The 27,076-nt window shown below is 48.7% G+C and overlaps 1 protein-coding gene across 1 annotated transcript in view; it reads left to right on the top strand.

The window, feature by feature from the left end:
- The first annotated feature begins 16,602 nt into the window (after nucleotides 1-16,602).
- The window catches only part of PSMB7 (proteasome 20S subunit beta 7), a 52,173-nt gene continuing 41,699 nt past the window's right edge, over nucleotides 16,603-27,076 (top strand). The window contains exons 1-5 of the mRNA XM_008155277.3: nucleotides 16,603-16,686; nucleotides 17,119-17,212; nucleotides 18,008-18,105; nucleotides 19,730-19,870; nucleotides 22,652-22,767. Coding sequence (XP_008153499.1) covers nucleotides 16,625-16,686; nucleotides 17,119-17,212; nucleotides 18,008-18,105; nucleotides 19,730-19,870; nucleotides 22,652-22,767 — 511 coding nt within the window. The 5' untranslated portion in view covers nucleotides 16,603-16,624. The remainder of the gene's footprint in view (nucleotides 16,687-17,118; nucleotides 17,213-18,007; nucleotides 18,106-19,729; nucleotides 19,871-22,651; nucleotides 22,768-27,076) is intronic.

The raw sequence follows: 27,076 nt of genomic DNA, 5'->3' as shown, positions 1-27,076 counted from the left end.
TCTGGATCCAGCAGGGCAGGTGAGGAGCTGCAGGGCTTGCAGGCGTGGACTGAGGAAGGAAAAAAGCAAAGGAAAGCCGCTCAGTGTCCTGCCTGGCTACCCCCTCGGCTGTGGGGGGCATCGTGCCCCTGGTTTGGCTCCCACACCCACTCGGCGGGACGCCCAGGCTGGGATGGCCCACCACAGGGGATGACATTTACTCACACAAAGGGACGGTCTCCAGGAGCCACTTCCAGGACCACAGCTGGGAAACGCTGTCGCCCTGGTGACCGGGGGCGTGGGGTGGGGTGACAAAGTGCAGGGCCTGCACGGGGGGGCGGGGTTTGCAGCTTGGAACTCAAGGCTCTCACCCATCCCATCATTGCCCCTGCCAGTCACCTTTCCTCTGCTCCCCAAGCTGCCCCCATTTCCCCAGGCAGCACCCCCGCTCCAGACCGGTGACCATGCTGTCCCTGCTGCCTGGCCTGGCCTCCCATTCCCTCAGTGGCACCACCTACAAGATCAGCGTGCTATCACTTCATCCACCAGCCCACACAGCAGGCCTGCCACGGCCAGGAGCTTAGGAAGCTAGGAAACCCTAATCCTGGGTGACTTGGGGGTTGCTCTTGGCCGTCTGGGGGCTTCAGGCCTGGGAAGAGCCCCGGCCAGGCACAACTGGGTCTCACAAGACACTGGAGATGAGGAAGGCTCCACGGGGCTCCCCGGCTGGCCTCAGGCCCCTGGAAGTCTGGAGCCATCGCCAGTGATAATTCATACCTACGCCCCTCTCCCAGATAAAGTCCGGAAGCATGAACATCAAACACACCCCAGCATGGGAGGGCAGGAGGTTCACACACTTTGGACACTGAATAGCACAAATGTATTGTCACGTTCCCCCCTTTTAAACAGCACCTGTGTCCAGTGGGCGGGGGAATTGTGGGAGTCTGGCCCAGGGCTGAGGGCCGGTGTCCAGCATGTACTGGGCACACAGTGCGGCTTCATAGATGCTGACCGCCTCATCCCCCATTCACACCGGCTCCCATTGGTGTTTGCCCCCGCAAACTCCTTGGCGCCCCCTTCCTTGCCCACCAAGAAAGAGATGTGAAATTTGGCCGCCTCCGCAAGAGGCCAGAGGTGAGTCCTTCCGGATGGAGGGGCCCGGGACAAGGGCCTCCCCTTCACCCGCGGGATCCCTCCCCTGTTCACAGCCCAGTCCTCACCCGCTTCGCCGGGCCTGGTGCCTGGGGTCTGTTCACTCTCTACAAAGGTGTTGGGGGACCAAAATCTGGCGATGGCCTCAGCAGGTCCGAAACTGTGCGGTCTGGTGCTGGGCGGGGCCTGGGGGCGGTGCTAGGAGCCCCCGCCCCTTGGTCCCAGCCCATCAGAGCCCGGAACCACCCCCCCACCACACACACACACACTCCCGCCCTCCTGTGCGTGGGACCTGCGCCTGGCCTGCCAGAGACTTGGGGCGTTGGGGTGGAACGCGGGGCAGAGGGGCGTCCTCAGTTCCTGGGCAGGACCTGTTGTCATGCATCTCCCCACAATTCACAGGTAAGGCCATCTGATTAGAGGGGCCATCTTGTGAGACTCGGATCCGAAATAAATTTGTGGAAGGCAAAGCATCCTTGGGCGGGGAGGGAGCACTTAGTACCTAGCCTACCACGTGCCTGAGCTGGCCCATTACCGGCCTCATCTTCTCACCTGCAACCTACAGTGAGGAGCGGCTGTCATGCCCATTTTCCAAATGAGGACGGAGAGCTCCAGCCCCAAGTTAGACAACTGGCCAGTGGCGGAGCCCGGCCTCGAACCTGGGTCTCTGGTCTTCATCCAGGTCATTTAAAAGGTAACAGGAGGAGGAGAGGCCTTGTTTGGGGGGAGGGAACAGAGGGTTTTGGCCTCTGAGTGCAGAGCCTGGGCTACGTGATGGTGCCAGGAGTGCAGAGGGAGGTGTGCAGCTGGGACTGGAGGCCCCCGTCCACCTCCTGCTTGGGAGGGTGGTCAGACGTCCAAGTTCATCTTGACTCTGTCTGAGGCACGTTGGGTAATTTCTCCGAGGCTCTCTTTCCCTACCTGTAACTGTAGATGGTACATAGCACACTACTCATGGGGCTGCTGTGTGATTTAAAGGACTTTGACTTAATATGTTCAAAGCCCTTGGTTTGCACCTGGTGCCCAGCACATGGTCCCTTTAGCATCTTTGTAAAAATGGATGTAATTTACTCTTGTCAACGTTCAGAAAGGACGGGAGAGAGAGATAGAAACACCGATGATAAGAGAGAATCATTGATCACCTGCCTCTTGCACGCCCCCTACTGGGGATTGCTGAGCCCACAACCCGAGTATGTACCCTGACCAGGAATCAACAGTGACCTCCTGGTTCATAGGTCGATGCTCAACCACAGCCACGCTGGCTGGGCCCATTTATTATTATTATTATTATTATTATTATTATTGTGGTAAAATAGACGTAACAGAATTTAGTATCTTTTGATGGTTTCTTTTTTAAAGAATGAGAAGGGGGATCAAAGTGGACACTGCATCTGTGTCCAGGGTGCTCTTCCAGCTTTTCTCTAGGTTTGAGAATTTTCAAACTGAAAACGGGGAGATCAGAGGCCCGCATTTGGGGCAGAGCTCTGAGCACTCCCCAGGTCCCGGGCCAGCAGAATGCGTGCAGGACTGGCTCTCCGTGCCCGTGACCGGCCCGCACCCCAGCCCAGTCTCCCGATCCAGCAAGGAGGGCGGGCAGGGGCAGGGCTGGGTCCTTCCACACTTGCACCATTTCACTGACGACAGGTTCTCCTGGGGCCCCATTTTACATCTGTGCAAACTGAGCCCCAGAAGAAGGCGGGACTCACACATCAGGGAAGAGGTGGGCCCAGGCTGCCCCCTAAGCCTGTGCTCTTTCTCTCTGGGAGTCGGGTGGTGACTCCACTCTCCCCGTGTCCTTTGTATGTCTTCTGGCCCTCCTTGCCTTGGGATCCCACATCTTACCCCTGTAACCCAAGTTACCACCTTCCCATCCTTGGCGACACCCCTGCCCCTGGAGCCCCCAGCGCAACTGCCTGGCTTCTGTGAGGTCGCATTTCCCAGGAGATGTCCGGTACTGGGGAAGGGAGCGCTCCGTGGACCCCGAGCAGTTTGGGCCGAGGCCTGGCCTAATCTCTTCTCCCCAGAGCCAAGGGCCATTCATCGGCTTTCCTGGTGGGCGGTTGTGACAGGCCCCTTGTCTCCACAGACAAGGCCTGGAGGCCGTGGGTGAGTGATAGCCAGGGAGGCCTTGGGCTCATTGCAGAGATGGGGTGAGGGTGGTGAGGGCGGCCGGGGCCCTCATCCCTGGGCCTGGCCTGGCCTGGCCTCTCAGCCAAGCGGCCATAGTCCAGGGCGAGGGATTTGGAAGGAGGAGCCAGCAGCGGGGATGCTTTCACTTTGGGGTGGCCATGAGCTCCACAGAATTGGGGCTTGGACACCAACTTCCAGGGGACCTGGACCTGTCTCTCTACTCCGTGTCTCCACAGAATGTGGAGAAGCACAGCTTCCTCGCGGGACTCCGAGGGGGGCTGTGAGAAGCACTGGGTGAGTATCCTTCCTCTTCCCCACCTCACACTCCATCGCCCCGCCTGTGGCCACAGTGCGTTTCTGCTCTCAGCCTGGGCCTTTGCACGCACTATTTCCTCTGCCCAGGAATGGGTGGGAGCACCCCTCCTCCGAGTCTTTTCCGGCTCACTTCTACGCATGCTTCAGGTCTCAGCTCGGACCTTCTGGGATGCTTTCCCTGCCCCCTACCTTAATCTGTTTCGGGAACCCCCAGATCCCTACAAATGCCAGTCTGACTGTCTCTATTCTGCCCTCTTACCTGAGCACTTTGTGTTTGTTGAAATACGGAAGAGACAACCCAACAGATCTATACACAGAGACAGACACTTTGGGATTCTAAGGTTTATGTGTATGTTTCTCTTCAATTTTACTAAAAGGAATAAAAACAACAGTTATTTTAGGTACTATTTTATGACACTAATTTGGTAAAAATCTTTTAAAAATGGTAATCCTCTGTGCTGGCACAGTTGTGGTGAAATCAATATACCCAGGCACTGTTACACAGTGTAAAATAGCGCAATTGTCTTGGAAATCAAGAGTAAACATATTAAGCTCGGCCGGTGTGCTCAGTGGTTGAGCATGGATCCATGCAACAAGAGGTCACTGGTTTGATTCCTGGTCAGGGCACATGCCGGGGTTTCTGGCTCGATCCCCAGTAGGGGGCGTGCAGGAGGCAGCTGATCACTCTTTCTCATCAATGTTTCTCTCTCCCTTTCCCTTCCTCACTCTAAAAATCAATTTTTAGAAAAACAGTACTATATTAAGAGCACCAAAAATGTTAACATCTTTGACCCAAGTAATTCTCCATGGAATTTATGCTTGGGAGATACCCAAGCAAATGAGCATAAAGATGTTCATTCCAGTATTATGTATAATATTGAAAAACTTGGAAGCTACCTATGTCCAACAAATACAGTGTAACTTAACCACTTGAAGAAATATGATTAAATTATTAAAAATGAGAATTGTAAAGTAATAAGGAAACTGCAAATGACATGACAGTAAAAGAAAAGATGGATGCAAGTAAGATGCCCGGAGCTGCAGCAGCCCCGTGTGACTTTGAGGCGGCCAGCATGTCAAAAGGCAACCTACCGAGAACGATGGGGCACCGCACCCAGACGCGGATAGCAGCTTTGATCATAACTGCCCAAATGAGGAAGCAACAAAGATGTCCTTCAGTAGCTGAATGGGTAGCAAACTGTGATACATCCAGGAGTGGAATATTATTCAGTGCTAAAAAGAAACGAGCTACCAAGCCATGAACAGACATGGAGAAAACGTAAATGCATGTTACTAAGTGAAAAATGCCAATTTGAAAAGTACATTCTATACGATTCCAACTATATGACACTCTGGAAAGGGCAAACGTATGGAGACCGTAAAGAGATCAGTGGAGCCCTAACCGGTTTGGCTCAGTGGATAGAGCGTCGGCTTGCAGACTCAAGGGTCCCAGGTTCGATTCCGGTCAAGGGCATGTACCTTGGTTGCAGGCACATACCCAGTAGGGAGTGTGCAGGAGGCAGCTGATCAATGTTTCTCTCTCATCAATGTTTCTAACTCCCTATCCCTTTCCCTTCCTCTCTGTAAAAAAATCAATAAAAATATATTAAAAAAAAAAAAAAAAAAAAAAGAGATCAGTGGTTTCCAGAGGCCGAGGGGAAGGAGGGATGAATAGACAGAGTGCAGGGCAGTGGAATACTCAGCGTGGTGCCACAATGATGGCGACAGGTCACTATCCATTGGTCCAAACCCATAGAATGTACAACAAGAGTGAGCTCTTAGGTAAACTATGGACTTTGATAAACTATGATAATGATGTGGCAATGTAGGTCCATCAGTGTAACAAATGTACCGCTCTGGCGAAGGGTCTTGATCGTAGGGGAGACTCTGCGTGTGTGAGTCTCAGTTTTGCTGTGAACTTAAAACCGCTTTAAAGTCTACTTAAAAGAGGGTGGAGGGAGAAGGATGGGGCAACAAGATTGAAAGACCCCGGGTGCGTGTCATCATTGTGCTGCCTCCCGACCTAGAGACCACCTCCTGCCAGGGAAAACAAGCCCCACTTATTCAAAGCCCTGTTGTTAGTGGAGCTGAGAGCGTTTCTGACTGACACATGGGACAAAGACTTGAAAATACAGTAGGTGGTGCACAAGGTTTGGAGTCGGACACACCCATGTTCAAACCCCATTTCTCCTACTCTGTTAATGTGTGATTTTAGCTAAGCCACTTCCCCTTTGAGCCTCAGTTTCTTTAGCTGTAAAATGGAGCTAACAACTCCTACCGATTGGGCTTTGCAAGGATAGAAAAACACGACCGATTTGGAAGTACTTAGTTAACAGTTAAGTGGTATTTAGGTTTAGTTTCAGTAAACTAAAAGTCTGAGCTGAAACAAAGGGAAGAAATGAGCTGTCAGTTAGAGGAGAGAAACTGATGATGAATGTTTTCTTTTTTTGTCAAAAATATTGTCTCTCATTTCTGGGCAGGGACCCACCTTGGAGGGGACGGGCCCGGACCTGTGGCAGGCACTGTTCCTCGGTCCTGTGTGGAGGCAGCGGTAGGTGGAGCTCAAGACTCGTGGCAGAGCTGGGCCTGGCGCTGAGCTCTGCACCTTGGCCCTGGCAGGCGGGTGGGCGCCTGGGAGACTCCCCATCAGTGCCTGTGACTCGAGGTAAAAATAATCAGGGAAGGACAGCTGCTTCCTTGTCAGCAACCAAGAGGGAAATAAAGCTCACGTCCCCTCCAGCGAAAACCTGTTCTCTGGGTCCCCTGGCTCCTGCCACCAACTGCTCGACGTCTGCGTGCCAATCCAATTTGAACGCCTGTGATTCACCCCAGAGAGGGTTTATTTTAACTTCATCAAGCGCCGAGGAAAACAGCCAGGCTGGAGTAAGTGGGAGGGGAGAGGAGCTGCGTGGGGGCCCAGGCAGGGGATGGGGTCCCGGGCTTCTGCCCCTCCAAGTGGTTGGACTTGGGGGCCCCCTCCTTCTAATCTTGTTCAACAATTGACCCGTCCCTGAAATTCAACCGAGGCTCAGTGAGCACCTGGCGGGTGCTCCCTGAAATCAAAGGGATAAAGTCCCAACTCCTGGGCCCAGCTCAGGACATCCTTTCCAATGTCCTCAGCCTCCTCTCCTGTCCCCTCTCTTCTCCTCTGGCTGTACCAGGCTTTCCACACAGGCCCAGGCGCCATGCCTGCGCTGCCTCTCCCGCCTCCCTGCCCGGTGGATGTCTACAAACACTGGAGGGTTCTTAGCCACGTGTCGGGGCCCAGCCCGGCGTCCCCGGACACTTTCCCGGCCCTCCAGGTAAAGTGAGTTGTTGTCTGTGGGTTCCTGCAGGATTTTGTAGGTCCCCGTGTTTTAACAAGGAAGTGGGGGTCTCCCCACTTCATCTCCACCCTTCCACCCCCTCTCTACCAGGCCCTGTGCTGGGTGCTCGGGACAGACGGGCGGCCGGCGGGCCCCTGCCCTCACACAGCCCCGTGCCCTCACACAAACCTCAGAAGCAGCTGCCTCCAAAGGACAAAGTGAAGAATCACGTTTGTTTGTGTTTCTCCCTTTTTCTCCTTTGTTTTTTTTTTAAATCAAGTAATGTGCATAAGACACATCTCTGAGCCCCACTCCAATTACAGGAGGCTCCCAGGTTTAGATTACTCATTTCCGTATTGTTTTTATACGCATGCAGGACTTCAATAATGAAGATACCAATAATCTCTTTTAGATAATAAAATGCAAAGCCTAATGAAGATCAAATAAATAATAAATTAAATTAAATACACATTGAAATCATAACAAAAATAATTTTCAAAGGAAGCGTTCCTTTTCGGCCTGGCGTAGTCTCTCAGGGGCATCAGCCCTGTCTCCCGGAGCGATCGCAGCCTGCCTGCGTGGTCAGGAGGCAGCAGTGGGCTGGGCAGCCTGGAGCCAGCGCGAAGGACCAGGCCTGGGGGACACATGTCTCCACCACCTGGCCCCTCCCAGGTGGGGACGGGGTGGTTGTTGATTGAGCCCCTGGCCCATGGGTGGCCCACCCCCCCACCCCTGTGGGGTCGGTAGTTCAGGGGCAGGGCTCTGGCGAGGGGGAGATTGTCTATTTTGCATGGTTGGTAATTTGGAAAATCATGAAGTTTAATTGTTTCTCAGGACATGTTGGAACATCCTGGCATCAAGGAGAGTGTGTTGACATGTCGCAGGCTAAGCCCCGGCTGACTGAGTTTAGAGCTGTCGAGGTGGGCCTTTGGAGGATGGGTGGGAGGGGGAGAGGGAGAAGAGGGGATTCTAGGTGTGTATGGATCTGGGAGGCAGGGAATGAAGGCAGGCCTGGAAACAGAATATGAGGGGTTGGTGTGGTGGCTCAGAGAGGTAAAGCAACTTGCCCAAGGCCACACAGCTAGAGTGGCTGAGGTGGCCTTTGACCTCAGGTCTGTCTGACTTCAACACTCACACTCATCTCCCATGAGTAACTGGCAGTGCTGGGTTGAGACATAATCCCTGAGGTCAACCCTGGAACCCTCTACACCTCTGTCTTCTTGCTCCCTCATTCTGTGGCCTCCAGGTGGCCCTCCTTTCGGGAGATCAGAGCAACCCCCTTGGCCAAGAACCCAGGGGGCCTGCTGGATCTAATACTGGAATTGCTGGGGAACTCCTGCTCCAACTAGGGCAGCCACACTGGAAGAATGGGGCCATCTCTGCCACACGTTAGGGAAACGTCAAGTGAAAGCGAAGCCCACACAAGAGAGCAAAGTCAAGAGCGGGAAAGAGTTCCTGAGGCCATTCCAGCCAGCTCTGAAGCCAGCACCGGTCAGTTTTGTTAAGAACCCATTCTCCAAAGGCCAGTTCACCAAGAGTCAATTAACAAATGATTAAATCACCGAAGGATCGTGCAATTTGCCAAATGAGTCAAATGTATCTATTTAACAAAAATCATTTATTTTAACTGGGATTTAGAAGCAAGTCCATGACTCTATAGCAGAGAACTGTTCACCCTTAGAAAATCAGCTCCTGGTTTCCTACTGCGTACCTGACTGTGGGACATGGAGTAACTATGAGATCTTGTCCATCATTAGCTGGCGTTTCTGATCCTCCAAAGCAGAAGGTCAGGTGGGCGCAACAGCCCTCCATCAGATGATGAAAAGCCTGCATTGGAGTTTGGGCCTGATCAGGTCCGGAGGACAGAAGTTATATGACTGTGAGGCCCAGGTGTGGATGTCATAGGTCTATTACCTACATGCCTCCTCAGCTCACACCGAAGGCCCCAATTCTGAGTCTCCTGCCTCTTTCTTTAAGGACCCACGTGATTACATGGAACCCACCCGCATAACCCAGGCTAATCTTCCCATTTCCAGATCCTTAACTTAGTCATTTCTGCACAGTCCCTTTTACCATGTAAGGTGACATCTTCACAGGTTCTGGGGATTAGGGCATCGACATGTTTGAGAGGCCATTATTCAGCCTCATGCCTCTACCAATGATGTGGGAATTCCTTCCTTCCTTCCTTCATTCGTTTCATTCATTCATCCAATGGTCCAGTGTTCAGGCAGAGCCTTGCCGGAGATGGTAGGAGCTCCTTCCCAAGGGAAAACCAGAGGCTGCCCTGTCCTGCCTCCACCCCAGGCCGTCCAGCTGCAGCTCCACTGCCCTTGGTCTCGTGGCTCGGCCACTGCATTACTGCGCACGTGGACACACACGTGCGCGTCACTCTGGGCCTTCCTCTCTCGGCTGGAGAAGGAAATAAGTACAGTCTGCTTCTGATCCAGCAACTCTCACAGAGGAGCGCCTCTGTGCCCGGCACTTCATGTGCGTTTGCCTTTTGCCAACCTGAAGGGTGGGCTTCTTATCTCCCTTACAGGAATGGAAGGCTCAGAGAGGCCAAGTGGCTTGCCCGAGGTCACACAGAGCGGAAGTGGCAGATAGGATCCGAGATCTAGGGGACTCCAGATCCTGCCACCTCCCGCTTCGTGAAACCAGAGCTAGGCCTCAAGGATGGCAGCTTCCCCTCCACTCGGAGTCATTTTTCCTTCTGTCCCCAATTTAGAGTTCTAGTTCAGTTCCTCTCAGTTCAGCAGGAGTTTGCTCTTGGCTCTTGGGGACAGAAGACATTAGGCTTCCTGTGCTGGGGGCCCCCTGGCCACCTGGCCCCCAAACTGCTGTCACCTTTTAATAGATTTCTCGGGGAACGAGTAATTTGTTGCTGTTGCCGGTTTGGTGTTCAGCAGGAAGTCCCTGCAGGCCTGGCAGGTCAGTATGGAGCAACTCAAAGGCGACTGCGGGAGGAGGATACTGGGTCAGTGCCGGCCGCTTAGCACAACCGCGCCGCCAATTACCGCCCGGCCTGCTTCCTGCCGCAGACGTGCCCAGGGCCAGGGCTTTGAACCCTTGCAGGGAGGCCGGCTCCGAGTAAACAACCCAGGGCGGCGGGCAGATTGACAGCAGAGACGCAGGAGGATGGGCCGGCCACGGGTGCGCTCGCCGCTCCTGCTGGCAGGTGGACAGAACCATAGGCCCGGGGGTCCCCACGGTCAGGGGCTCAGGGGGCCGTCAGAGTGTCTGAGCCTCACTGCTGGGTAGACAGACTCCTGCCCTGTCCAGTGGGTTTTTAGGCCATAGTTTCTGGGCCACGGAAGGTGTTTTTTCTGGATCGGTGATGAGCCTGGTCTGGGTCCCTTCTCAAGCACCAGCCTGGGAGCGGGGATGGAGAGAGGACATCAGCGACCGGCTTCCTCTCTCCGCAGGAAAGCCTCGGAAATACTTTGGGGGCCGCCGGGGCGCTGCTGGGCTTCCCCCACCACTGTACTTGGCAGTTAGAGGAAGGAGTTGTGTTCGCTGTATGATTCCGTTCACGGGAAGTGCTAGCATTTTTCGATTTTAGAAAGCGGTTGCTTTTATGAGTGATGGACTACAAGGAGCAGGAGGGAACCTTCTGGGGGTGACAGAAAGGCGCCATGTCTTGGTTGGGGTGCTGGGTGCACATTTATCCAAACCCATCCAGCGGTATCCTTAAAATCTGTGCATTGTACTCTGTGCACACTATACCTCGACAAGAAAAAGAGGGAGGTAAAGAAGAAGGAAGGAGCCCAGCTGGCCAGTGTGGCTCAGTGGTTGAGCATTGACCTATGAACCAGGAGGTCATGGTTCCATTCCTGGTGAGGGCACAGGCCCTGGTTGTGAGCTCGGCGATCCCCAGTAGGGGGCGTGCAGGAGGCAGCTGATTGATGGTTCTCATCATTGTTGTTTCTCTCTGAAATCAATAAAAATATATTAAAAAAAAAAAAGAAGAAGAAGGAAGGCGATTCAGAGGCCTGGAGAACCTGGGGACACTCACTCACTCACATACTTTTATCGTCTACATTTCCTTTCCTCAGTGAAGCTGAAAAGAACAGTTTTTCTTCATCTTTGCACCATAACTGACATCCTTCCGGGAGCCAAAAGCAAATGGGTGAGATGTGAAATGAGATGCCCACACAGGCTGGTGCCCTGTCTTCTGGAAGCGGGGCCATGAATTAAAGCTGGGCTGGGGGTGCTTCTGAGACAAAGAACCCCGAATGCCCACCAGCCCTGCTGCTTCCCTCGCTGCCTGCGGACCTCCTCCAGGGCCCCCCAGGTCCAGAGGCGAGAGGCTGCTTCTGTGGTCCGTGAGGCTGGGTGCACCCAGCAAGGGCTCCGCTCCACGCCTGGGACATCTCACTGCGCCAGGAAGTGAAGAGGAGCTCAGACTGCTGGGGGCCAGTTTGAAAGGGCTCCCGGAGCCAAATTCGGGACTATTGGAGACCAAGACAATTAATAACAAGAATGGATTGTAACACATAGAACAAAAAAAAATCCTTGAAATAAAAAAGATAATCTAAAAAACAGAGGGGGCAGGATATGGAAAAGGACTTCCTTACAGAAGGAGTAAAAAGCAGAGACTGGCGTCTCACAGTCGACGTCACAATAACTGATTTGGGTAAAAATCATCAGGTGGGTGCTAGCTCATTGGGAAGAAGACCATCGGCCACAGGACACGCACCGTCTCGGAGAATGACCCTCATGCTGCTTTGTAATTATGAGAAAAGATACCTTTACAGATGGGGGAAATGAGACACCGATTTGCCCAAAGGATTAAACTGAACACCCCATGCCCCCCGATAGGGTGCCCTGAGAAGGACGCAGCATGACTTATAGGTGCTCCTGCCAAACATGTTTACCTGCTGAGATCCATACTGAAGAGCATCCTTCAGAACAGCAGGCTGGCTCCTCACGAAGACGGAAGGAAGGCTGGGGACTGTTCCGGATGGAACAGCCTGAAGCGTCACGGCGGCCGATTTCAGTGGAGGGGAGAGGGTGCTGCTGGGATCCTGAATCACAAAAATCCTAAAGGTGATATTGGGGGTATCTGAGTGTGGACTGGGTATCCGGTAATAATACTGAACCCAAGTTCCTGAATGTGATAATGGTATTGTGGTTTTGTAAGCAAATGCCCTTGTTTGTTTGTTTATTGATTTCAGAGTGGAAGGGAGAGGGAGTTAGAAACATCAATGATGAGAGAGAATCATTGATTGCTGCCTCCCGCACGCCCGCACTGGGGATTGAGCCAGCAACCTGGTGTCCCCTTCCCCTCCACACACAGGGAATTGAACTGTGACCTCACATTTCATAGGTCGATGCTCAACCACTGAGCCACCACAGCCAGGCCAAATGCCCTTGTTTTTAGGAGACCCTTGCTGAAGTTTTTAGGGACAAGTATATTTAATGTGAGATCCTTGATTGGATCCCAGACCACAAACATCATAAAGGTAATTATTATTGGGATCATCGGGGAAAGGACTCGGTAAACTCTGAAGTGCTGCGGAAGTGGGAGGTATTCGCATGAGGAATACCCCATGGAGAGGAAGGGGGGAGGAGGTCCACTCCCATCACCATCCGCTGGGGTTGGCCAATGCATGGCTCCTCTCATCACCGGGGGGTCAGTAGTTAAACACCCATCCCAGGCCCTGCTTACAGCGATTGGGATTCTGTGGGTCTCAGCAGGGCCCCAGCATCTGTTAAGTGCCCCAGGAGAGTGTGGAGCGGGTGGCAGGAACCCACACTTGGTGCCCTCCCACTGGAGCTGTGTCGTGCTGTCGCCGTGGCCTGTGCAGCAAGGCTTGGCACCTGGGTGCTGTGCCAGGGGCCCTGCAGCCTGGAGCAGCTGCTCTAATTCATGCAAAGGAAGGCGCCCAGGTTTGCCTTGTCTATTTATAGATTATTTATGAAGAAGGAAAAACAAGGGCTCCGTTGCCTTAGCAACCAGGAGCATCATGGGCTGCTTTTCCTGCAATGGGAAGATGGCCAAGTCTTCTTGTGGGGGGCACCCCCGGATGTGTGTGTATCCTGACAGAGGATGGATGTGCCTTCTAGGCCTAGCCCACGCTGGGTTCCTAGCAGCCTGCAGATTGGGGGAGGGTGTTTGCCAAGCCCCTGGAAAATGTAGGCTGATGCACCCTCTGGTCTCCTGTCTTCTGGGCGCCCACCCCGCTGCCTCAGGCCTACTCAGGAGTACTTTCTTGGCTGTGCTCTGGCACATGTCCCTTAGGGCACTTGGCGCAGTGACCTGGAGGTATAGTTCCCAGGCCAACACCTGCCAAGTCTGGCACAGAGCCCAGCACCAAGGAGGGGCTTAATACATCCTGGGTGACGGGATGAATGAATGAGTGGATGAATGGATGGCTTTACAGTTTACACTGCATGCTCTCTCTTGGTGTCCATGAGCTTCTCTCATTTTACAAATGAGAAGATTGAGAGGAAGATAGATGAAGAGACCGGCTTATGAGGATGAGAATCCTTGAGGAGGGAACCTCGTTTTTGCTCTGCCGAAGCCCTGGGGAACACGGGGACTTGGGTTCCAGCTGGGCCAGAAATATCAGGGGGTCGGGGAAGTGGTGCTGTGTCTGGTCGGGGGCTGGAGGGATGTGGTCTGAATCTCGATTCTACCACTTACCAGCTGTGTGACCTTGAATCAATGACTTTGCCTACCTGGGCCTCAGTTTCCTCATCTGAAAAGTGGTCTAATGATGCATGGTCCTGAGGGACTGCTGCCTCCCTGAGGGCAAGCACTGTGTCTGCCCCTTGATCACCTGTCTTCCTAGTGTCTGGCACATTCTAGATGCCTAGGATGATGATCATGAGATCCTGTATATAAAGTGGTTAGGACAGAGCTCAGGACACGGGTGCTCTTAGGCAATGTTGGTTGTTACTATATTATTAGGAACAGAGGCTCAGAGCGCCTGATGGCTCCCCTGAGGTCACACAGCCAAATCCAGAGCAGAAGTGGTGGCTTTACTGGTCAGTTGGGTTTGGTGGTACTGCCAGGGATTAATGGGACTGTGTCCAGGCCTTGGGGAGGACTTCCGGCTGGACCGCAGTCCCCGGGGGCAGCAGTCATGTTGGACAGAGAGGCTAAAGCAGGAGTCCCTGAGATCTGGGAGCCTAGAGTTGCCCTCCACATGCTGGAGGTACCAAGGCCCTGCCCCAGGCTGACTGGGGTTTGCTTGGCCTTGGGCTCTGCCTCTCAAGGTCCAGGCCCTGGTTGCCTGGAGGCTCTCTGTCCCCCTCTGCTGGGCTCTGGCTGCCTCTGTTGGGCCACCTCCAGAGGCCATAGACAGGCAGGCAATGCCACCTCCTCAGCTCAGTCAGGGTGTGAAAACCTTAACCAAGAGACTCACTTAAGAAGAGAAATGCCCCAGGGACAAATCGAGCTCACAGATCATTTCCACACCCTTCCCTGGCCCCTCCAGCTCTATGGCAGGACACAGGGGTCCCCATCATCGCCCTCTGGGGGCTGCAGGCTGCGCTGCTTCCCTTCCCTGTAGCTGCATCAGATTCATCATGGGTTCCTGAAGGTTCCTGAAAACTATCCGTGCTCAGGGCTTTGTTTATTCCATACCCCAAGCCATTGCTGTGTCTGTCCCTCCTGCCTTCTTACCCCATGAGCTCGCACTCTGTCCTTCTGAACCTCGAGGTTTCTGCAGAACCCAGCCCCACCCCAGGCCCCCTCCACCGGTCCTTAGCACACTGGGGGCTTCCTTCTTCCCCGAACTGCCCTGTCTAGGTCTTAGGGAGTTGAGTCTCTCTCAGCAGGAATGGACTTCTTCAGAGGGGAGTCCAAGTATTTTTACTTTTTACATTTACCAACGTAGAGAGGTGGTGACACAGGAGATACTCAAACCTTTCATCAGTAGCTTTCTGTGGAGGCATGTAGGTGAGGTTTTATTTTCTTTTTTTTTAAAAATATATTTTATTGATTTTTTACAGAGAGGAAGGGAGAGGGATAGAGAGTTAGAAACATCGATGAGAGAGAAACATTGATCAGCTGCCTCCTGCACACCTCCTACTAGGGATGTGCCCGCAACCCAGATACATGCCCTTGACTGGAATCGAACCTGGGACCTTTCAGTCCGAAGGCCAACACTCTATCTGCTGAGCCAAACCAATTAGGTGAGGTTTTATTTTCTTAATTTCACACAAAAGACCCAGAGAAGTAATGAAAGAGAATTTAACCTTTGACAAATACTTATTGAACACAAAGTTGTGACAGATACTAGTTCTAGGTGATTGAGATGCCATTCATTCATTCATTCATTCATACCTAGAAACATGTCTGACACAAACATCTGCCGAGTGAATAAATTAATTCATCCCACAGTTGCTGAGGCTGTCATTTACTTGCTAAGCAAATTTGAGCAAGTTACTTCACTTTGATGGACCTTAATTTCCTTCAGTAAAATGAGTTGAATTACATAGTTACTTCTTAGGGTTGTTGGCAGGATGAAATAAATGTATTAACAATAATGGCTATTTAGAAGGTGCTATGTGCCCAGATGGGTGCTTCCCGTATATAATTTTCAATCCTCACAGCAGCCTTTTAAAACTTGAAATGAAATTTACATAAAAAATTCACTTTTTAAAAATGTGGTGTTCATTGTTTTTTAGTATATTCACTAGGTTGTGTAACAAAGACCTCTATGTAATTCTAGAACATTTTCATCATCCCCAAAAGAGACTTTGTACCCATTTAACAGTCACTCCCCCTGTCCCTGCCTCCATCTCCTAGCAACCACTAATCTACTTTCTGGCTGTACGGATTTGTCTAGTAAGGACATTTAATAGAAATGGAACCATACTATATGTGGCTTTTTGTGTCTGGCTTCTTTCACTTAGCACAATGCTTTCAAGGTTCATCCCCGTTGTGTAGTATGTAGCAAAGCTTCATTCCTTTTTATGGTTGAATAATATTCTGCAGTATGGCTGTGTACTACATTTTGTTTATCCATTCACCAGTTGATGAACATTTGGGTTGTCTACATTATTTGGCACTTTATGGATAATGTTGCTATGAATATCTGTGTGCAAGTTTTTGTGAACATCTTTTGAATTCTCTTGATTATATACATAAGAGAGGAATCTGGGCCCATGTTTAACTTTTTGAGGCACTGCCAAGTTGTTTTCTGGAGCACTTGCACCATTTTATATCTTACCAGCCATGTAGGAGGGATCTAATTTCTCCATATCCTCACCAACACTTGTTATTACCTGTCTTTTTGATTACAACATCCTAGTGGGTGTGCAGTGGTATCGAACTGTGGTTTTGATTTGCATTTTCTAATGATTAGTGTTCTTGTTCAATTCACAGCAGCCTGGTGAGGTAGCTATTTTCTCCATTTGACATTCAGAATTAAGAGAACTTGCACAATGCAAGGAGATGGTGCGGCTGTGTCTGGAACCTGGGTGTGTCTGTCTCCGATGCCCCAAGGAGCCGAATTAACATCTCGGGTCTGGCTGGCATAGGGCCTGGTCTCTGGTGCTCCCACCTTGGGACAAGTCCTTTCCCCGCTCCGGGCGTCAGTCTCTCCTCCATGCCACTTGGGGCGGTACACTCCAAACACCTCCGGGCTCCTCTAGGATCTCGCAACTCTAAGGTCAATCGCTCCAGCGCGGAGTTTGCCCCGCCCCTGCAGCCCGGGCCGCCCGCGGCGCCGGAAGTACTCGGCTCTTTTTGTTTGCTCCCGCCCCCGGCCCGGAAGTAGTCTCTTGGAAAGATGGCGGCTGTGTCAGTGTGCCAGCCACCGGTTGGAGGTTTCTCGTTTGATAACTGCCGCAGGTGCGACCATGTCTGGCGCCGGGTTCAGGGTGGGATTGGGAGTGCGGTGCCGGGGGTCGGCGCTGGGCCGCGGCCTGGTCCGGGAAGTGCAGAGGAAGGGCGAGCGGCGCGGCCCGCCGCCCGCGGCCGTGTGACTCAGGGGAATCGGGGCCTGAGCGTGGGTTTCTCCTGAGGCCGGGTCTGCTCTCCCCCTTTCCCTAGCGCTTGGATACCCTCCTTCTCCGTCTCCTTAGGCGAGGTGCCGCCCCTCTCTGAGGCTCTGTTTGCTGAAAAAACGGGACAATAGTCCTGATTTTGGGAAGGAGGATTGAGTGAACAGATGGGCGTGATAGTGAATAGTAGGTTCTTTTTTTCCCCGAGTTCCCTATTAGGCACTCTTTCTGCCAGTGCGGCGCAATGTGGTCAATGTGTTTTTCTCTCCTTTGCTCCTAGAAATGCCGTCTTGGAAGCCGATTTTGCCAAGAAAGGGTACAAGCTTCCAGCGGCCCGGAAAACAGGCACGACCATCGCGGGGGTGGTCTATAGGGTAAGCCGGGACAGGCGACGAGCAGCAGGTGTACACGAGCCAGCCCCCTGGACGCCTCTGGGCTCTGCCGGGAAGGGCACATGCTACAGAGCACATCAGGAACCGGCCCTTCCGGAGGGACTGTGTTAGGATTTGTGTGCTATCAACAGTTTATATTCTTTTCTCACTTTGCAGAGTTTTTGCCAGGAGGCCAGTTTACTTTCCGGTCTTAAGTTACTACTTTAGAAGGCAGGATGATGTAGTGGGAGAACACCAGATTTGGGGTCAGACCGGCGTCTGTGTAACCATTCAACTTCTATGCTGCTTCCAATTTGGGACAGCTCACTTTTCTTCTGACAGCCGCACTTTCCCCATCAACCAGTTGAACATAATAACTCCTGCCGTAAATTGTTGAAAGGGTCAGAAGGGTTAATGGTTATTGTTATTAAGGGTAAAGGGTGAGACCTTTTAAAAACAAATCGACAGGTGGCTATTTTAATGGATTTCTGTATCTTAATCTAGACTTTCCCCATATTAGCTTTGGTTTGTAAGGGAATTCATTAAATCTCTGAGCCTCATTTGAAAACAGGAATGATAATTCCTACCACCTACTAAGGATTCAACCAATAACATTTGTTAAAAAGCCATATCTTGAATTCTGTAAGTATAGCACAGTATTTTTGGCAGGAGTGTTTTTTTGGGGGGTAGATGGTTGGGTGAGCAGGTGATGGCCAACATTGTTTTTCCCAAACTAGAGTAGAGAGCTGTGGCTTATATATGTAAGATTGTTTATAAGTATATGTTTTTAAAAAACAGGATGGCATAGTACTTGGAGCAGATACAAGGGCAACTGAAGGGATGGTTGTTGCTGACAAGAACTGTTCAAAGATACACTTCATATCTCCTAACATTTAGTAAGTATTGATTCGTTTTAATAGCTTTTATATTTTTAAACATTTCAGGGCTAAAATTGAATTTACTATGTTTCTCCCTAAAACCTGTGGTTCAATCTGTATTTTCTTTCTGTCTCCCTTAAATGGCATTTTTATCCACCTGGCACTTAAGTCATCCTTAATGCGTCTTTGCTTTAGGCTTCAATTCAGTTGGTATCTGGTGTGCCTTCTGTGTCCCTTGAATCTATTCCCTCCTGTTCTTCCCTCTGCTAAGGTCTTAGTGCAGATTTTTTTTCTCAGCTGGACTATTGCAGTTGTCACTTAAAATGTTTTTTTTTTTTGCCTCTGGCTTCTTCTCCATCTCTGTTGTCTATTCCTCTTGTCATATTGGGTTTTGTAAAACACAAATTTAAAATTATGTTCCTTTTTAAAAACTTTTCAAGAGACTTTTTACAGGTTGACGCTGCTTTTTCAGGATAAAATCGAAACTGTTTAAGGCCTTGCACAATCTCATAAAAATACTACCTTTTCAGCCATTTTAGTTGCCATCACCCACTGCTCTACTTACACCTGGATGGTCCCTATTTCCCTGGTGTCTTTATTCCTCTCGTCTCCACGCTGTTTCACCTTTGCTTATACAAGCCCCTTTGCTTAGAAATGCCCTCTCCTCTTCTCTGCTTATACAGTGTTTTTATTTTATTCTTGCAAATCCAGCTCATATGAAACCTCTTCTCAAAGATCAGAATTAATTGCTCTTTCCTTCAGTTTCCCTTAACATTTTGTACCTGTGCTACTGTATTGTATTATACGAGGTAAATTTTTGTTTACCTGTGTCATCTCCACTCAATTTTGAAGTCAAGTGCTAGGACTTTGTCATATTTTCTTTATTCCCAGCACTTAATGCGATGACTGATACTTGGTAGTAAATACTTGGTAAATGTTAAATTGCAAGACTTTTAACATGCCTTGCTCTTTTGTACAACCTGGATATATTTGTAGGATTATATATACTCTTTTAGGAGCCAATGTTTCATTTGTGCACAGGAAATATACTTGTATATAGTTAGATGCATATTGCCAATTTTATGTTTTTTTTTTTTTTTTTATATTTTATTGATCTTTTACAGAGAGGAAGAGAGAGGGATAGAGAGTTAGAAACATCGATGAGAGAGAAACATCGATCAGCTGCCTCTTGCACACCCCCCACTGGGGATGTGCCCGCAACTAAGGTACATGCCCTTGACCGGAATCGAACCCGGGACCCCTCAGTCCGCAGGCCGACGCTCTATCCACTGAGCCAAACCGGTTTTGGCGAATTTTATGTTTTTTTAAGTTTGGTTAAACAGAGCAGTTACAGTGCAGATATACTCAAAAACATCTCTCTATGTACCTGAACTTCGAATTGAGCCCTGTGGTAATTGATTTCAGCTATTTCTCATTTTGGTTTTCAGTTGTGGAAATATATTTGCATATAGGTAGATGCATATTGCCAGTTTAATGTTTATTTGTTTGGTTAGACAGAGCAGTTACAGTACAGATATACTCAGAAACATCTATGTATCTGAATTTCGTGGATGTTTTTGAAGAAACTCCTAATTGAACCCTCTGGTAATTGATTTCAGCTGTTTTTCATTGTGTCTTTTAGTTGTTGTGGTGCTGGGACAGCTGCAGACACAGATATGACAACCCAGCTCATTTCTTCCAACTTGGAGCTCCACTCCCTTTCCACTGGCCGCCTCCCCAGAGTTGTGACGGCCAATCGGATGCTGAAGCAGATGCTTTTCAGGTAAGGTTCCAGGAGGAGGATTTCTACAGCATCTTTTTCTCATGTCTTAGATTTGCAGGAAGGGAAACCTGGAAACTAGAGGAAAACCATTCAGAAATACATATTTTATTTTAGAACTCAACTGTTACTAAAAAGCCATTTTATTTTATTTTTTAAATTTTATTTCAGAGAGGAAGGGAGAGGGAGAGAGAGATAGAAACATCAGTGATGAGAGACAATCATTGATTGGCTGCTTCCTGCATGCCTTACACTGGGGATCAAGCTTGAAACCCAGGCATGTGCCCTGGCTGGGAATCGAACCGTGACCTCCTGGCTCATAGGTCAATGCTCAACTACTGAGCCATGCTAGTTGGGCTAAAACGTCTTTTTAACTTTATAAGGCTTTTGATAATGGGTTTGAATTGATGGGGTCTGTCTGTTTTTTTCATAAGTAAATGACGTGTGACCAGTTGAGTCATTTCCTCAGGCATAGGGATATTACTGGATAAAAAACCTTTTTGTTCATAGGAAGAAAGAGCTGGAAGGAACCTCTGAGGAGTTTGTCTTTGTGTAACACAGTTACACAAAACACAAGTGATTGTTTTTTCCTCCCTCTTTCAAGGGGCAGAAATAATAAAATGAAAAATGTGACATTGATATTAACCGATATTGACCTCTTTGTGCGCTAAGTGCTTTTTGCCTGATCTCATTTTATCCTTTTAATCCTGAGGTCTGGGCTTCTCCAGTTTATATGTGAACAAATTGAGGTTTAAAGAGGTACAGTCACTTGCCTGACGTGACTTTACTGCCTGCTGACTCCCACATACAGTTCCTCTTAGTAGTTTTGTTTTTCTTTCTTCCTTAATCGCATCATCACTTCATGTCTGTATAGGTCTCGACAGTTTTAAACTCTTAAGTCCATTTTCTGATTTACTTCTTGTGAAGAGAGGCAGTGTACTATGGTGGAAATAGCCTGGATATTTAGTCTTGGGTTGGAATACTGGCTTCTTTTGGGACCTGCCTTATCTTTCACAAATTCTCTCTTTCCTTTGTGGAATGTGTGCATCATGATACCTTTTAAAAATATGTTTTTATTGATTTTAGAGAGGGGGGAGGGAGAGAGAGAGATGGAAACATTGATGAGGAGAGAAACATCATTGATTGGCTGCCTCCTGCAAGGCCCCCTTTGGGGATTGAGTCTGCAACACAAGAGATTTGAATGAAAAAATCAGTATTTCTGGCTTCTTTGGAAAGAAATTAAAAAAGTGTGGGGTAACACATGGCAGTAATCTTCTGGAACTGAGTGTCAGATGTTGCCTTGAGAAGTGGGATCCTGTGTCTGGTCTGTCAGTCCCTGCCTGGTTCACTTACATCTGTTTCCTGCCTGGCCCTTGCCTTCCTGTACAGTTGCAGGCCTTCATCTGGCATGGCCCCGAGACTCTCAGTAAGTGGAGATGAGGTTAATGTAGCTCTGCAGCAATAGTAGTATACTAGTAGCTCCCATTTTACTGGTGAGGTGACCAGGACTTATAAGTCATATGGGCAGGAAGTCTAGTCACATCCACCCAATTTCTGCTCTGGCTGTACGAGACCTATGTCAGTGATTTCTATTTATGTACATACGTAATCATCATCCTAACCCTGGAGATTTATCGCCTATTAAATAAATTCTCCCAGTATAGTGTAAGAACTTGTTAAAGCACATCCGTGGTCAAAATTTCTGATGAGCCCTGGCCAGGTGGGCTCAGTATCGTGCACCGAAAGGATACTGGCTCAATTCTGGGTCAGGGCACATACCTAGGTTTCAGGTTTGATCCCCGGTTGATGTTTCTCTCCTCCCTCCTTCCCTCCCTCCCTCCCTCCCTCCCTCTGTCAAATCAGGAAAAAAACCCAACAAAACAAAAACCCAAAAACCCGTCTTCTGGATTTTAAGGAAAAAAAAAAAAGATTTCTGAAGACATTTGTGATTTTGATTAGATTTTAAATACAAAGCTCCCTCTGGTGGTTTGTATGGTGCATTACATTTAAAACAATTTTGAAACTTAGAAAATTGCAATAAATAGACTATTTCAAGATTCCTTGCAATGTCATTTATAACATTTAGCTAAATCTAGCAGATGTTTCTGTTAATCTCTTTAGAATGTTTTAGGAATTCTAAATTTTCTCTTTTCAGTGTTCTGTTGTTTTTAGTTTAACATACTTTGTAAAAGCTAAATTTTATAAAAGTTTTGAGAGGAACATTTAAAAATTTAAACCAGAATAATTATGGTCCTTTATATCTTCTGACATTTTTGTTGAGTTACATAAAATGAGTCAGTTGTATAAGGAAAAAAGTACAGGATTTGACTTTATTATTATTATTTTCTTTCTTTTTAATTGACTTTAGAGAGGAAGGAAGAGGGAGAAAGAGATCGAAACATCAGTGATAAGAGAGAATCATTAATCGGCTGCTTCCTGCATGCCCCACACTGGGGATTGAGTCCACAGTCCGGGCATGTGCCCTTGACCAGAATTGAACCTGAGACCCTTCAGTCTGCATGCTGATGCTCTATCCGCTGAGCTAAACCAGCTAGGGCAGGATTTAACTTTAGAAGCAAGGCTTATGACAATGCCTAGTACAGGGCCTGGTACACAGTTAGATCCCCATAAAATTCATCCCATTCCCTATTTTGTTTCCATCAAAGCTGTAACCACTTAATGAAATAGTGGCAGTGTAAGAAACGCTTTTTGTTTTCTGACTTCTTATATACTTTTGGTTAAGTTACAGTGACTACTTAACTTAATGCATACTCTGATCACCAGGTATCAAGGTTACATTGGTGCAGCCCTAGTTTTGGGGGGCGTAGATGTTACTGGACCTCACCTCTACAGCATCTATCCTCATGGATCAACTGATAAGTTGCCTTATGTCACCATGGGTGAGTGTAATGTTTCTCTGATGTTTCAGAATCCTCTTATTTACCAAGATGGTCTCTTAAAGAGCTGGTCTATTTCCTGTTAGAGAAGACAGTGCAATAAAGTGATTCATTCTACAAATATTTATTGAGTTCTTTCTACAGGTTGGCTCTGTGTTGGGATATAACAGTGAACAAAATTTTGATAAAGATTCTTGCTTGCAAGGAGTTTATATTTTAGTGGACAGACAATAACAACTATTAATATCACTTTCTAGTGCTAAATATTAGGCGAAAAAAGAAATGTAGATGATATATTACTGTTATGCAAGATTTTACATTTGGGGGAAACTGGGTCAAGGGTATATGACAACTCCATGTATTAGTTTTTACATTTGCATGTGAATTTATAATTATCTCAAAACAAAAAATTAAAAAAAAAAATAAATGCAGGGAGGTGGACTTGGGAGTGTTGGGATGGAAGGCAGACTGTAGTGTTCAATAGGAAGGTCAAGATAAATCTTATGAAAAGGTGGGTTTGAGTGGAAGAGCCTGCTGGGCAGAGGGAAAGCTGGAGTGGAGGCCTCGCTGTGGGAATATACCTGGTACACGCAGCTTTTTTTTTTTTTTTTTTTAAGTAGAGTAACTGGAGTTCCTCTTTGCCACTTAATCTCTGAGGGATCATAGGCATTTGATTCCTTTGAACCTCGATTTCCTCACTGTGAAATAATACCTCCACACACAACCAGGTTATAAATAATATATAAATAACATTATAAGTAACATATAATTCCAGTACTTGGCCTGTAAATAGTTACTCTTTTGAGATCAGGTTTTTACATTTGCATTTTAGCTCTTAAGTGCTAGGTAAGAGTATGTATATGTTCTTTATTCATTAAAACTTTTTTTGTTGTCTTGTTAATCCTCACCTGAGGATATTCTTTCCATTGATTTTTAGAGAGAGTGGAAGGACTAGGGAGAGACAGAGAGAGAAACATCAATGTGAGACTCACATCGATTGGTTGCCTCCCGCACAGGGGGCTGGGGATTGAGTCTGCAGCCAAGGTACGTGCCATTGACTGGAATCGAACCCGGACCCTTTAGTCCGAGGGCTGACACTCTACTTAGCCAACCCAGGTAGGATTATATACTCTTGTTTTAATCCTCACCTGAGGATATGTTTTTTATTGATGAGAGAGAAAGAGAGGGAGAGGGGGAGAGAGAAACACTGATGTGAGTCACCTCCCCTCTGCCCCAACCAGGAATTGAACCTGCAACCTAGGTATGTGTACAGGACAATGCTCCAACCAACTGAGCCACCTAGCCAGGGCAAGAGTAATTTTTTAATGACCAAAAAGAAAAGAGTGATAAAGTTATGTTAAGAATTGGAGTAAGTTCTAAATTTTATGTTAAACTAGTGACCCCATTCACGGATTCGGGCACATTGAAAGGAAATGAATTAGAAGGTGGCTGTTGGTGGGCGAGATGGACACGCCCTGGAGCCAACCTCCCGTGGTACCTCCCTGGCCGGCCGCACCTGGGGTGGCGCCGTGGCTTGAAAGGCATCTGCAGAGTGAGTGGGGTCCCTCTGGCAGGTGGGGTCCCTCGGCCTGGCCTGTGGGGATAGGGCCAAAACTGGCTCTCCTACATCCCCCGAGGGGTCCCGGAGTGCAAGAGGGCACTCTGCAAAGTTGCTGTTGTATAGGGCGTGGACGCAAGCACAGTGTGCAGTAAACCAGATTCGGAGCGGACACTGCCCCAGCAACAGCAACATAACCCATGGCCGAAGGTGGAATTGCATGGCCACGTGAGGAATCGGGCTCCCTCCTCTCTGGTTCCGGGTGCATCACTTGAGAACCACCTCTGTCAAGTCACTGCAGCTCAGCAACTCCTGCATTGAGCGTCTGCCCCCAGGTGGTCAGTGCGTGTCATAGCAACCGGTCATACACTTAGCATATTGGCCTTTTACATATATATAGATTTCTGAGTCAGATAGTATAGGTCTAGCCCTGGCCGGTGTGGCTCAGTTGGTTAAGCATTGACCCATTCACTGAGAGGTCACTGGTTCTATTCCCTGTCAGGGTACGTGCCTGGGTTGCAGTCTCGATCTCCATAGGGAGCGTGCAGGAGGCAGCCAATCAGTGTTTCTCTCATTGATGTTTCTTTGCCTCTATCTCTAAAAAAATCAGTGAAAACATATTAAAAAATTGTATAGGTCTAGAAATTTGAGCAGGTTCTGTGTACCTGGTGTTTTTTCTGCTGTTTTTTACCTGTTACATTTTCAGTCTTTTACATTTGGCTCTGAAGAAGTAGGAGCACTGCTGCCTTGAATAGTTTGGAAATTGCCAGTTTGAGATTTTGCTATTCCATTGTGTTATGTAGCCTCTTAAAAAGTTTTTATACAGTGGCTGTTCCCTGTTTGTGGTGTTTGTGAGGAGAATGATTTACCCCTGGATACCATATGGATAAATCTTTGTAATTATTTTAAAATGAAGATACAGTAATTTTAGAATTGTTTTGAATTGCTTTATTCAAATGTATTTGTTATCTCCCTGGCTCTCTGCTCACTTTGCTGCCCGGCTGTCTCAGGAACCCAGTCTTCCTGCCATCTTGCTCACCACCAGAGAGTTCTTTGTAAAGGAGAGTGGGTACTTCTGATTGGTGAAGCTCAGTTACCTCCTCATACAGTGGTGGGGTTCCCCAAATGTAGGAAGGAAGTACAGCTTCTGGACAGCCCAAAAAACTGACAGATGGCCATATAGTATGTTTTACCTTTTGAGAGCTATTACCAAATTGCCCTGCAAACAGATTGCAGTAATTTCTCCTCCTCCCAAGAGAATAAGATAATGCCTTTCTCTGACAACCAACCAGTCTGATAGGTGAAAGGTGGAAGACGTAACATCAGCCGAGACCTAGATGACAAGTAGGAATTAGCCAGGAATTTGCTTCCCCACTCTCCGAGCCAAGGGAAGGACTTTTCAGGCCCTGTGGTGCACAAGGGACTGGTGTGGTCAAGGAACGGCAAGGCCAGAGTTTGCTGAATGGGTGAGGCAGGTGCATGGGGTGGGAGGAGTGCTCCATGCAGGGGTGCAGCAGAAGCAAAAACATGATGTTCAGGGGGAGCAGAGGGAAGGCTGGAAAGCTAGGCTGGAGAGGGCCCCGATGATGCACACTGAATTGTCTTGATTTTGTCCTGGAGATTCCTATATAACGTTTCCAAGCAGGAGTGATAGGGGAAGAGTTGCCAGCTAGAAGGAGCAGTGTGGCAGCTATAGGGAGAAGGTTGTTATGCGGCTTCTGGAGGCAGGGAGGGAGATTACATCTGGCCAGAAATGTTGAGGGTGTGGACGGACCAGTGGCAGTAGAGATGGCCACTGACATTACAGAGATCACCCAGAAACGAGCCAACCATTAGGCTTGATTCCTGGTCTCTGTCATCTGTCCTCTCCTGTGTTCCTCAGTGCCGGTCCCTTCCTGGCATTTGACTTCAGTGTTGGAGTAACTCCTTCACCTGGGGCCACCTCCCTTCCAGTTGGGCTTTAGACCTTCCATTCTTCCCCCCCGCCCCCCCCAATTGTTCAGTAGTTCCCCTTGCCTCCCTGAGCAGGCGCTCACACCCACTGCTGCAGTGCTGCTCCTTCAGAGACCCGCCCAAGCCTTCCTACTCCTCATCCTAGCAAAAAAAAAAAAAAAAAAAAAAAAAAAAGCCATTCTGTGGGACTGCCCCAGGCTGCGTTACTGTGTTCCCCTCAGGGCATTTGTGTGAAACAGGACTCCAGGATTCCAACCTCGTCCAATCTGCTTTCCCTAGCCATTGTCCCTCCTGCCCCTGTGAAAATTTGAGAGTAGAATTTGTATTTTACTCCCAGAGTCTCAGACTCCTGTGTGACTCTATGAATAGTTGGTGCTTAATTTTCTGGTCCTCTAACTCACTCGTGGCAAAGCATGTCTGAAACAGCGCTAGAAACCTTAGCTGCTGGTTATTGTGTGTGAGCTGGTAGCTTACAGCACCGCTGGCAGAGAGTTGGTTTCGACGGTGTTCCATTTGTGTGGCTCCAGGATAGCGCCGAGCATTGCATGTGTGATAGGTTCCTTTTTTTTCTTTTCTTTTTAAAGCTTAGTGTTCACATTTAAAGCACTTATGGAGTGTCTCTGTGCCAGAGCATGCTGTTACATTATTTTCAGTTAAAATTCTAGGGAAGGGATGCTGTCATTGCCATTTTATTGATGAGAAACCTGAAACTTAAAGGAGCGATTTCGTAACTTGCCTCTTATTGCTCTGCCTGTAAGTGGCAAAGCTGGGATTTGAGCCCTTGTTTCTAGCTCAGGCAAG

This window comes from Eptesicus fuscus, chromosome 15, assembly GCF_027574615.1.
Source record: "Eptesicus fuscus isolate TK198812 chromosome 15, DD_ASM_mEF_20220401, whole genome shotgun sequence".
In the NCBI taxonomy this organism is placed as follows: Eukaryota; Metazoa; Chordata; class Mammalia; order Chiroptera; family Vespertilionidae; genus Eptesicus; species Eptesicus fuscus.
This window is presented reverse-complemented; position numbering and strand designations above follow the sequence as displayed.